This window comes from Oncorhynchus gorbuscha, linkage group LG11, assembly GCF_021184085.1.
Source record: "Oncorhynchus gorbuscha isolate QuinsamMale2020 ecotype Even-year linkage group LG11, OgorEven_v1.0, whole genome shotgun sequence".
Taxonomy (NCBI): domain Eukaryota; kingdom Metazoa; phylum Chordata; class Actinopteri; order Salmoniformes; family Salmonidae; genus Oncorhynchus; species Oncorhynchus gorbuscha.
The window spans coordinates 56606831-56620462 of NC_060183.1; the positions used below are offsets into that span (position 1 = coordinate 56606831).

Genomic DNA, 13632 nt, shown 5'->3' on the forward strand with positions numbered 1-13632 from the left:
GTTCTTAATCTATTGTCCTATCCGATTCTCCAATCAAAGACGGGGATTTATTTTGAGCACCACCCATTTCTCTCCTGACGCCATCACGTTTCTATTGCTTGTTCCTGTGTATTCCGACAGTGAGCTGTCATTTTAGCGCGAAAACAGAAGCGGTAGGATTGCCGGGTGCCAGACAGGAGTTGCCCATGGATGGAAAGAACCCTTGGATTACCCTGCCCTGTTTTATGTGATTGTAATCCCTGTCCGATTCCGAGTAGATTTAGAGTAGGCCTAGCTATTCGATTCAGAGTAGATTTCTACACTCGGATTATAGTCTTCTGCGTTATTTAGTCCAGTGGTCCTCAAACCTAGACATTTCGCAATTGTATTGTAGCCTTGACCTAACTCACCTGGTTCACATAGTCAAGGGTTTGAATTTTTGTTGACAATTTAAAACTGGTGTGCTAGTTGTGGAATAGTTCAAATGTCTGGGAGTCCCTGAGGAGAACCCCTTATTTAATCCACCAGACAGGTGGTTGTTTCCTCCTTCAAAATAAAAACGATTCCATTTTTAATGCAACTGTTTTTATCCCCCTTTCCCTTTTTGTTCATTTTATTTCCGTCAATGGAAATGTATCTCTGAAATTGCACTTTAAATACATTTGATATTATGTTTATTTAGGCCTAAGTAAAATGGCCAAAAGTGCTAGGCATAGACTAGAAACCAAGATTAGCCTACACGTTTACTGTGGGGTTTACAGTAAGCCATTTATTTTATAAAACGTTCTAATGCCACGTTGAAATCAAGTTGGAAACTCGGAACCTCCGAGCTAAAATGAAGGTAAATTATTTGCATAGAGCTTCCTAATGGTTTATTCTGATACTTCCCAAATCAGAAACTCCAGGCAGTCCTATCAGAGTTTCGGACATGAAGTGAATGACCCCCGGTATAATCAGTCATGTGTATATTGCTGTGTTTTAAAACAACTGGGAACTCGGGAATCTCCAACTTCAGTGCGTTCAAGACAAATGGGAACTTGGAAAAAATGAATCACGGACTTTGAATGGTCATCCAATTCAAAATTGCAAGTCATAAACTCGGTCATGTTGCCACTTGCAAAACAATTGGGAACTCTGAAAAATACGAGGTCAAATCGTGACGCCAGTGATCTTCAGGTCAGATAATCGGGACTCTAGAAAGAGACCTGAGTTCCCAAATTGTAATTCCGAGTTGGATGACGGTTCAAATCTATTTTTCCCAGTCGTATTTATCCGAGTTCCCAGTTATTTTGAACGCGGCACAAGAGTCTCAAAATACATTTTCGGAATTGAAATGTAGGCCTAGCCTATACCATTCCAGGACGCTAAATGTAGGCTTATTTTGTTTATTGAATTATACAATATTCAAATATATAGCCTACACTAAAGCTAAAATATCATGTAGTTTATTTTTCATTGATACAGCCCCGTTGTTGCAGTTGTTGCTAAACTTGCTTTTCAGCTCTAGTGTACGTGTTACTTCCGTGTTTATACCTTGATACACCTGTGTTATAACTGGAGTAGATTGGCTACTGAAGCTACCTGTCACGTTCTATTGCTATTAGCCTAGTAGGCTATTTGACGTGCCATGAGCGCGGAGCCAGAATCATGTGGTTTGACACCTGTGTCTTTGCAAGATGACCCAGACACTGGAGTGGAAGTTTGAGAAAGTTCGGGAGACTTTAATATGGATTTACAACAGCCGATTTTCTTCTCCTTGGATGTACACCAACATGAAACTCTGTCAGCTAAAGTCGTCTCCAGGTTGTCTAGAAAGGCTGCCTCTACATCAGTGGTGACCACCTCCGACTCAGAATCCGGAAAATTCTCGGGTGAATCGGAACTTTGCATGGAACATGAATCAGACCTGGACTGGTTCTGCAGCTCCGAGCAGAAACTTATATGCTTGCACTGCACCATAGTGGGATCCTGCCAGAGCCACACAGTGACACCCCTGGTCAGCAGAGTGACGGGCGTTAGGGTGAGAGCCCAGACTTTTCCCGAAATCATATTATCCAGATGTAGTCTCTCCACATATTGTAGTCTCTCCACATATACTCTCCACATATTAATAACACCATGTCCTTTTTGAGCAGTTACATTTAAGCTGCATATTGTGCGTCATATGGACCATGGTCACAGTGAATGGGGCCAGGAGACTTTGTTTACCTAGAGTTAGGAGTGAGAATGCAACAGGCAAACTGAGTATACCTTTGGTTACCTGGGGTACGACAGTACAAAGGGTCAGCTGGTTTGTGTTTTGAAAGTGTGTATTCACATGCCTGGTGGGTGTGTAGGGTGTGCCACACTTATCCCACACCAGACTGAGGAGTTTCCCCTGTTGATGTGTCATGGGGTGTGAGGAGACAAGAGTTTCAAGCTGTTGGGAAGAGGCAGCATCAATTATCATCAGTGCTCTTCTAAATTATTTTCTATTTCAGGATACACAATGACATGTTGGTGATGGCAGTTCAGCACTACAGGAATAAGCTTATCAGGATAGTGGGTCCCTGCTTTTGAGAATGTACCTGATCAGCTCTGTGGTTTTCAAGTCCAACACCAGTCTCGTTTTATGCCAGTCACTGAATGTGTGTGTGTGTTGTCCTAAACAGAACCAACTGGTTAACATATGTGAGAAAATGCAGCTGCAGGCCCAGCGCATGGAGCGCTTTATCAACCAGACCCTGACTGCCAAAGAGCGGGCACTGCAGGTGAGTAGCCCTGTGACACTCACACTGTCCCTTATGTGCTTACAGTTCATACAGCTTTGGAATCGCAAGCCCTACACACAGATATCTAATGGATTCCATAAAAATATTTTTGCTGTGTCCCCTATGCCCTCTGCTGCGTGTCCATGCAGGTAGAGGTGAGCGGGGCACGGGAGCAAGTGGTGGCCCAGGTCAGTGTGGTGAGGGAGGCGGTGGAAGAGGAGGAACAGCGGCTGCTGGAAGCGGTGCAGAGGGAGGAGGAGAGGGTGGAGCAGTGCCTTCTCACCCAGAGAGCCCACTGGGGCCAGGCCCTGGCTATGCTCACACAGACGCGCACACGTCTGGTGCACACCCTCACAAACACACCGGACATACAGCTGGCAGTGAGTAAGGGAGATGGGTACAGGTAGGGAGGGAGAGACCAATGATTTATATATACACTGGGGCTACAACTGACTCCTTCCGTTGCGACGTCCCTCTAAGGCACTTCCGCTAGCTGTCTGAATCGCCGTGTCTCCAGCTCGTCCAGCTACTCACTGGACCCAATTGATCACTCGGCCCCACATGCCTCTCCCAAATATCAATATGCCTTGTCCATTGCTGTTTTGATTAGTAATTATTGCCTTATTTCAGTGTAGAGCCTCTAGCCCTGCTCAATATGCCTTAGCTAACTCTTTAGTTCCACCTCCCACACATGCAGTGACCTCACCTGGTTTAAATGATGTTTCTAGAGACAATATCTCTCTCATCTTCACTCAATGCATAGGTTTACCTCCATTCTATTCACATCCTACCATATCTTTGTCTGTACACTATGCCTTGAATCTATTCTACCGTGCCCAGAAACCTGGTCCTTTTACTCTCTGTTCCGAACGTACTAGACGACCAGTTCTTATAGCCTTTAGTCGTACCCTTATCCTACTCCTCCTCTGTTCCTCTGGTGATGTAGAGGTTAATCCAGGCCCTGCAGTGCCTAGCTCCACTCCCATTCCCCAGGTGCTCTAATTTGTTGACTTCTGTAACTGTAAAAGCCTTGATTTCATGCATGTTAACATTAGAAGCCTCCTCCCTAAATTTATTTTATTCACTGCTTTAGCACACTCTGCCAACCCTGAATCCTGGCTTAGGAAGACTACCAAAAACCCTGGAATTTCCATCCCTAACTATAACATTTTTCGACAAGATAGAACTGCCAAAGGGGGCGGAGTAAGCCTTCAGAGTTCTGTCTTACTATCCAGGTCTGTACCCAAACAATTCTACTTTAAAAAATCCACCTTTCCAGAAACAAGTCTCTCACTGTTGCCGCTTGCTATAGACCACCTTCTTCCCCCAGCTGTACCCTGGACACCATATGTGAATTGATTGCCCCCCATCTATCTTCAGAGCTCGTGCTGTTAGGTGACCTAAACTGGGACATGCTTAACTCCCCTGCCATACTACAATCTAAGCTCGATGACCTCAATCTCACACAAATTATCAATGAACCTACCAGGCACAACCCCAAATCCGTAAACACGGGCACCCTCATAGATATCATCCTAACCAACCTGTCCTCCAACTACACCTCTGCTCTCTTCAATCAGATCTCAGCGATCACTGCCTCATTGCCTGTGTCCGTAATGGGTCAAACGCTCATCACCCCTCATCACTGTCAAACACTCCCTAAAACACTTCAGAGAGCAGTCTTTAAAAAAAAAGGAAACACCCGCCACAGGAGTCGCTATTGCACGATGAGACAAGGATATCACTACCGGCCAAACCATCCCTAATCCGGACGACGCTAGGCCAATTGTGCATCGCCCCATGGACCTCCCGGGTTGCGGCTGCGACAGAGCCTGGGCTTGAACCCAGAGTCTCTGGTGGCACAGCTAGCAATGCAATGCAGTGCTTTAGACCACTGCGCCACCCGGGAGGCCGCAAGCAGGCTTTTCTAATCAACCTGGCCCGGGTATCCTGGAAGGATATTGAACTCATTCCAACAGTAGAGGATGCCTGGTTATTCTTTAAAAGTGCTTTCCTCACCATCTTAAATAAGCATGCCCCGTTCAAAAAATGTAGAACCAGGAACAGATATAGCCCATGGTTCTCTCCACACCTGACTGCCCTTGACCAGCACAAAAACATCCTGTGGCGTACTGCATTAGTATCGAATAGCCTCTGTGATATGCAACTTTTCAGGGAAGTTAGGAACCAATGCATGTGAGGCAGTTAGGAACAGGCAGATAGAAAAAGCTAGCCTTTGCTTCCCTAACAGAAATTTCTAACAGAAATTGTTGCAACCCCTATCACTAGCCTGTTCAACCTCTTTCGTATCGTCTGAGATTCCCAAAGATTGGAAAGCAGCCGCGTTCTTCCCCCTCTTCAAAGGGGGAGACACTCAAGACGCAAACTGCTACAGACCAAAATCTATCCTACCCTGCCTTTCTAAGGTCTTTCGAAAGCCAAGTTAACAAACAGATTAACGACCATTTCAAATCCCACCGTACCTTCTCCGCTATGCAATCTGGTTTCAGAGCTGGTCATGGGTGCACCTCAGCCACGCTCAAGGTTCTAAACGACATCATAACCGCCATCGATAAGAGACAATACTGTGCAGCTGTATTCATCGACCTGGCCAAAGCTTTCGAATCTGTCAATCACTACATTCTTATCGGCAGACTCAACAGCCTTGGTTTCTCAAATGACTGCCTCGCCTGGTTCACCAACTACTTCTCAGACCGAGTTCAGTGTGTCAAATCGAAGGGCCTGTTGTCTGGACTTCTGGCAGTCTCTATGGGGGTGCCACAGGGTTCAATTCTCGGACCGACTCTCTTCTCTGTATACCTCAATGATGACGCTCTTGCTGCTGGTGATGATCTGATCCACCTCTACGCAGACGACACGATTTTGTATTCTTCTGTCCCTTCTTTGGACACTGTGTTAACTAATCTCCAGACAAGCTTCAATGCCATTACAACTCTCCTTCTGTGGCCTCCAACTGCTCTTAGATGCAAGTAAAACTAAATGCATGCTCTTCTACCGATCGCTGCCTGCATCTGCCCGCCTGTCCAGCATCACTACTCTGGATGGTTCTGATTTAGAATATGTGGACTACAAATACCTAGATGTCTGGTTAGACTGTAAAGTCTCCTTCCAGACTCACATTAAGCATCTCCAATCCAAAATTAAATTTAGAATCGGCTTCCTATTTCACAATAAATTATCCTTCACTCATGCTGCCAAACATACCCTCGTAAAACTGACCACCCTACCGATCCTTGACTTCGGCGATGTCATTTACAAAATAGCCTTCAACACTCTACTCAGCAAATTGGATGCAGTCTATCACAGTGCCATCCGTTTTGTCACCAACGCCCCATATACTACCCACCACTGCGACCTGTATGCTCTCGTTGGCTGGCCCTCGCTTCATATTCGTCGCCAAACCCACTGGCTCAAGGTCATCTATAAGTTTGCTAGGTAAAGCCCAGTCTTATCTCAGCTCACTGGTCACCATAGCAGCACCCACCAGTAGTACTCGCTCCAGCAAGTATATCTCACTGGTCACCCAAAAAAGCCAATTTCTCTTTGGCCACCTTTCCTTCCAGTTATCTGCTGCCAATGACTGGAACTAACTGCAAAACTCACTGAAGCTGGAGACTCGTATCTCCCTCAACTTTAATCACCAGCTGTCAGAGCAGCTCACACATCACTGCACCTGTACTTAGCCCATCTACAAATAGCCCATCCAACTACCTCATCCCCCATACTGTTATTTTACATTTTTATTTTGCTCCTTTGCTCCCCAGTATCTCTACATGCACACTCATCTTCTGCACATCTATCACTCCGGTGTTTAATTGCTATATTGTAACAGTTGTCTTGAGAAGAAGGAGAGGAGGACCAAAGTGCAGCATGGTAAGTGTCCATAATGTTTTTAATAAAGAAAATGAACACTCGAACAAAAACATTAAACGCCCACAAACCAACAGTGAAACCCAGGCTACCTAAGTATGATTCTCAATCAGAGACAACTAACGACACCTGCCTCTGATTGAGAACCATACTAGGCCAAAACAGAAAACAAACATAGAAAAACAAACAGACTGCCCACCCCAACTCACGCCCTGACCATACTAAATAAAGACAACACAAAGGAAATAAAGGTCAAAACGTGACAGTACCTCCCCTCCCCCCAAAGGTGCGGACTCCGGCCGCAAAACCTTTCTCTCGGGCTTCCAGCTGCGCTGCCGTGCTAGCTCCTCATAATGCCGCCTCTCTGCTTTCGCTGCCTCCAGCTCTGCTTTGGGGTGGCGATATTCCCCTGGCTGTTCCCAGGGTCCTTTACCGTCCAGAATCTCCTCCTAAGTCCAGTTCTCCAGGTATCTCTGCCTCTCCTGCTGCTGCTGCTGCTGCCTGTTACCACGCTGCTTGGTCCTGGGTTGGTGGGTGTTTCTGTAACGGTTGTCTTAGGAAGAAGGAGAGGTGGACCAAAGTGCAACATGGTAAGTGTCCATAATATTTTTAATAAAGAGAAATGAACACTCGAACAAAAACAATAAATGATAACGTGAAATCTACAAAACCCGAAACAGTACCATGTGGCGACAAACGCACACATGAAAACAAACACCCACAAACCAACAGTGAAACCCAGGCTACCTAAGTATGATTCTCAATCAGAGACAACTAACGACACCTGCCTCTGATTGAGAACCATACTAGGCCGAAACAGAAACCAAACATAGAAAAACAAACAGACTGCCCACCCCAACTCACGCCCTGACCATACTAAATAAAGACAAAAAAAAGGAAATAAAGGTCAGAACGTGACATATATTGTAATTATTTCACCACTATGGCCTATTTATTGCCTAACCTCCCTTATCCTACCTCATTTTCACACAATGTATATAAACTTTTTCTGTTGTATTATTGACTGCATGTTTTGAGGACAATACAGTGCCACTGACACGGCCTGCAACGGAAACATGCGGTCTCTCCTTCACTGCAGCCGAGGTGAGTAAGACATTTAAACGTGTTAACCCTCGCAAGGCTGCAGGCCCAGACTGCATCCCCAGCCGCGCCCTCAGAGCATGCGCAGACCAGCTGGCCGGTGTGTTTACGGACATATTCAATCAATCCCTATACCAGTCTGCTGTTCCCACATGCTTCAAGAGGGCCACCATTGTTCCTGTTCCCAAGAAAGCTAAGGTAACTGAGCTAAACGACTACCGCCCCGTAGCACTCACTTCCGTCATCATGAAGTGCTTTGAGAGACTAGTCAAGGACCATATCACCTCCACCCTACCTGACACCCTAGACCCACTCCAATTTGCTTACTGCCCAAATAGGTCCACAGACGATGCAATCTCAACCACACTGCACACTGCCCTAACCCACCTGGACAAGAGGAATACCTATGTGAGAATGCTGTTCATCGACTACAGCTCGGCATTCAACACCATAGTACCCTCCAAGCTCGTCATCAAGCTCGAGACCCTGGGTCTCGACCCCGCCCTGTGCAACTGGGTACTGGACTTCCTGACGGGCCGCCCCCAGGTGGTGAGGGTAGGCAACAACATCTCCTCCCCGCTGATCCTCAACACGGGGCCCCACAAGGGTGCGTTCTGAGCCCTCTCCTGTACTCCCTGTTCACCCACGACTGCGTGGCCACGCACGCCTCCAACTCAATCATCAAGTTTGCGGATGACACAACAGTGGTAGGCTTGATTACCAACAACGACGAGACGGCCTACAGGGAGGAGGTGAGGGCCCTCGGAGTGTGGTGTCAGGAAAATAACCTCACACTCAACGTCAACAAAACTAAGGAGATGATTGTGGACTTCAGGAAACAGCAGAGGGAACACCCCCTATCCACATCGATGGAACAGTAGTGGAGAGGGTAGCTAGTTTTAAGTTCCTCGGCATACACATCACAGACAAACTGAATTGGTCCACTCACACTGACAGCGTCATGAAGAAGGCGCAGCAGCGCCTATTCAACCTCAGGAGGCTGAAGAAATTCGGCTTGTCACCAAAAGCACTCACAAACTTCTACAGATGCACAATCGAGAGCATCCTGGCGGGCTGTATCACCGCCTGGTACGGCAACTGCTCCGCCCTCAACCGTAAGGCTCTCCAGAGGGTAGTGAGGTCTGCACAACGCATCACCGGGGGCAAACTACCTGCCCTCCAGGACACCTACACCACCCGTTGTTACAGGAAGGCCATAAAGATCATCAAGGACATCAACCACCCGAACCACTGCCTGTTCACCCCGCTATCATCCAGAAGGCGAGGTCAGTACAGGTGCATCAAAGCTGGGACCGAGAGACTGAAAAACAGCTTCTATCTCAAGGCCATCAGACTGTTAAACAGCCACCACTAACACTGAGTGGCTGCTGCCAACACACTGTCATTGACACTGACCCAACTCCAGCCATTTTAATAATGGGAATTGATGGGAAATGATGTAAATATATCACTAGCCACTTTAAACAATGCTACCTTATATAATGTTACTTACCCTACATTATTCATCTCATATGCATATGTATATACTGTACTCTACATCATCGACTGCATCCTTATGTAACACATGTATCACTAGCCACTTTAACTATGCCACTTTGTTTACTTTGTCTACACACTCATCTCATATGTATATACTGTACTCGATACCATCTACTGTATGCTGCTCTGTACCATCACTCATTCATATATCCTTATGTACATGTTCCTCATCCCCTTACACTGTGTATAAGACAGTAGTTTTGGAATTGTTAGTTAGATTACTTGTTGGTTATCACTGCATTGTCGGAACTAGAAGCACAAGCATTTCGCTACACTCGCATTAACATCTGCTAACCATGTGTATGTGACAAATAAAATTTGATTTGATTTGATTTGATTTGTTTATTCCATTTGTAAGTCTGTTGTTGTTTGTGTCGCACTGCTATGCTTTATCTTAGCCAGGTCGCAGTTGTAAATGAGAACTTGTTTTCAACTGGCCAACCTGGTTAAATAAAGGTGAAGTGAAATAAAATAAATAAATTAAATAAACACTAGATGACTGATAGGGGGTGCTCAATCTCTCCGCCACTGTTTCGCTAAGAAGCTGAGGTATGGGGCTGGAGAAATGTAGCCACTCTCAAATTCATTGACCGAGCTATGGATGCAAGGACTAAAAGTCAATTATATAAAAATTATAGTTTTAACTATGATTTGCGGCTATACCGTGTTTGTTTACATTCACTTTGTTGGCAAACATTGGAGTAAAACAAGCTTATATTTTGGGTACTGATGAGGTACGACAGTTGAAGTAAGCTCATGAGGCATTTAAGTTATATTCTTCAAGAATCAATGGGTACAAATCATTAATTTATAAGTCCCAAAATGAATGTAGCTACTGCAGATTGCCCCTTTAAGGCATACTTTTACATGATATTCCATACATTCCTTTGGAGAACTGCTCTTACTGGGGAGTACCAAAATGGCTGACCGGTGGCTTCACAGCATCCTAATACATAGCATCAGCATTCTAGTGTGTATATAATTGATTTAGAACAACTATAGAGGGTGGGACGTGGGAGTGTATAGATGTGGAAGAAAGAAGGATGAAAAAATAGGTGGTGATGGTGGTGCAAATGATGATGATAATAATGATACACTTGATTGCTGTAAATCATCGTTGACGCTCTCTTGTGTTTCAGACTCTGGCCAGGAAATAGCTGAGAGGTAAATATTCTATTTTGACATGTATATTTTCTCAACCACTTGGTGAAGCAATCCTGCGTTGTTCATTATCCAGATATACATGACTTGCCCCGTGTGTGTGTGTGTTTGTGTGTGTATCAGGATTGAGGAGGCAGAGGGGGTGGGTGAGCCTCATGACACCGACCATCTCAACCTGAACGCCAGCTGTAGTGACAGCAAACTCATGAGGGGCCTGTGGGCCAGCGCCATACTGCTGGGACCAACTGGTAACATGATACAGGCCAGGGCAACTTATAGTTCAGGATACAGTAGTTTCAAATAGTTGTAGTTAGTGTCTGAACAACTGGCAATAAGTGCTTAATTAATTCTGAATAAAAATACACTCTTCTCTTCCCTCTCTCTCTTAAGCTTATGGTTCAGCAAATCTGACATTTGACGAGCGTACTGTCAGCTCCGCACTTTCCCTCTCAGAAGAGCTTTGCACTCTGACCTTCCGGCCTAAGTGGTCACGCCAGTCCCCGCCCTACAACCCAGCTTGCTTCGACTGCTGGCCCAATGCGCTGGGCACCCTGGCCATCTCCTCCGGCACCCACAGCTGGGTGATTGACATGGGTGAGAGCGGGGTCTTCAAGGTGTGGGTATGCTACTCCAGCATGGGGCGCAAGGGCTCGGGCAACAACTCCCACCTGGGCTACAACATCCAGTCCTGGGTGCTCTCCAAATACAATGGGGACTTCTCCTTCTGCCATGCGGGGAAGAACACACCCCTGCATGTGGTCCACAAGCCCAAGAGTCTAGGGCTACTCCTGGACTGGCCTAGTCAGACCCTGATATTTTATGACCCAGACTCCAGTGCTGTGTTGCACCTTTAGTGGCCCGCCGCTGCTGCAGCAGTTGCTGTGGCTGACCGCAGTGTCAGCATACTGCACTGACCTCTGAAGTACTGTAACTGAAGTGTCAATGATATAGAATTACGGGTAACATTTTCATAAGACATATCATATGAGTTGATAATATAACAGAGAAAGGGCTCATTAATGCTTACAACAAGTAGTATGACATTACACCTGCTGATAAAATGATACTGAATTACTTATAATATGTGTACATCCTACTAATAGAATACTATCAAAGCTTCACAATTTATTTGAATGTAATCAAATTGGCCAAATTTAGGCTCCTATGTCTCTCTGCATTGAATAGGTATACAGAAGGTTTTTTGATGGGAGATATATTTCTAATTTATTCTTTGTTTATTTTAAACTGAAGTAATGAATCTGTAGAGATTTCTGTATGAGTCTCTTGATCAAATTATACAGTAGTCCTAATGAGTCATACTGTAGTCATTTTAGATATAGGAGTATGTTATTTATATTTCTGTTATTATATGTTATGATAATTTACTGTAAGTTAATGTAAGAACAGCAGGGGGCAATGTAGTGTCATAGTGATGCGAAGGTTGACTTGTAACCCGCAATCCCTGCGGTTAAAGTGTTGAATAAAGAGAAAACAATACCTTACAAAAAATCCATACATGTTTAAGTCTTGTGCAATTTATGTCTATAGGCTACATTTACGCTTTAGGCTATCTGGCATTAGTGCGTAGGCCTAAATTTAAGGCTGCGATCACACCGACAGCGAAACGTCATTGTATTTTGGTTGCGTTGCAGAGGCAGTTGCAGTGCGTTCGGTGTGATGGCTTGACAGAAGTGGTAGCAGAAGGTGAATGTTGAACTTTTGTTGCATACATATATCCTGATGATGCTGTGTACTATTTTGTGCAATGAGACTGTCAGTGTCATTGCGCAAAGTAGTATGCAGCATCAGGATATGTATGCAACAAAAGTTCAACATTCACCTTCTGCTACCATTGGCAAATGCAGCGTTTCATTGGAAATGAATGTAATTCTGGTGTACCAAAATGTAACACTGTTGGTGTGATCAAAGCGTGTGCCTGTATGCTCGCCATTCGCCAAATGTTATTGGGAACGGGCAGAAAAAGTTATGGAGGCAAAATGGACAATGTCAGAGTTGAATTAAATAAGAGAAAAGCTGTGAAAAGTATTGCTTGGTGAAATTTTAAAAGAGGATAACAGTTCCGGCTATGTTATGTGTGATGATTGTGAAACTCTACTTGTGGAGAAATATTGATTTGTCGTTGCTCGTTAAAAGAAACAAAGATGACAGAGAACTTTACCAATGTCAACTAGATTGAAGCATTCACTCTATCATTTATGACATTCTGGGGAGCATGGGTTTATTTAGTCTTCTAATCTAGGGCAACATATACAGTTGAAGTTGGAAGTTTACATAAACCTTAGCCAAATACATTTAAACTCAGTTTTTCACAATTCCTGACATTTAAACCGAGTAGAAATGCCCAGTCTTAGGTCAGTTAGGATCACCACTTTATGTTAAGTATGTGAAATGTCAGAATAATAGTAGAGACATAATGTAAGTTGATTACAAAATAACAAGTCATTTGGACTGGTCTTAGGTGTAAGTCGCTCTGGATAAGAGCGTCTGCTAAATGACTTAAATGTATGTGTAACTCTGTGTTGTTGTATGTGTCAAACGGCTTTGCTTTATCTTGGCCAGGTCGCAGTTGTAAATGAGAAGTTGTTCTCAATTAGCCTACCTGGTTAAATAACGTTGAAATAAAAAATAATAATAATAAAAACAGGTTTATGGCGGTTTGATCGTGGTGGAGGCACTAAGAAATGTCTGTAGTTTTCGGTTTGGCTATTTGTTTCAAGTGTATTAGTCTGTATATAAATCTCTTTTCCAAAACCCGTCATCTTTCCCATGTCTTATTCGACTAGTCGTTGTTCTGAAATGTTTATTGCTTGCCTACATTTTACTCCCTCTATGTTAAATATAACACACATACACAAATGATTCATTTCGCTTTCCTATCCTGACGTGAAGTTTGTTCTACATAAAGTATTTTACTCTGATGTGTGCCACACAGAAAGTATTTGACTCTAGCCACAAAATTAAGGAAATTAGAAGGCAGGCAAGAAAATGGCCTTGGCGAAACCCCCCCTCTAATTTCCTTAATTTTGTCACTTGAGTCAAATACTTTCTGTGGCACACATCAGAGTCAAATGACCTTGGCTAAAGCAGATCTGATTGAATAGAGCCTTTTTAGTCTTTTCATAATGCTGTACGACTGTACTCATCCCAGAGTCATTGAAACGGGCATCAA

At 44.4% G+C, this 13632-nt stretch overlaps 1 protein-coding gene across 1 annotated transcript; it reads left to right on the forward strand.

Annotated features, from left to right (window-relative positions):
- The first annotated feature begins 1705 nt into the window (after positions 1-1705).
- bspry (B-box and SPRY domain containing) lies at positions 1706-11846 on the forward strand. Its single transcript, XM_046367992.1, is given in 6 exon segments — positions 1706-1999; positions 2631-2729; positions 2879-3113; positions 10421-10445; positions 10566-10690; positions 10833-11846. Coding segments are annotated over 6 exon segments (1302 nt in total). The 3' UTR covers positions 11357-11846.
- Positions 11847-13632: the final 1786 nt, after the last annotated feature.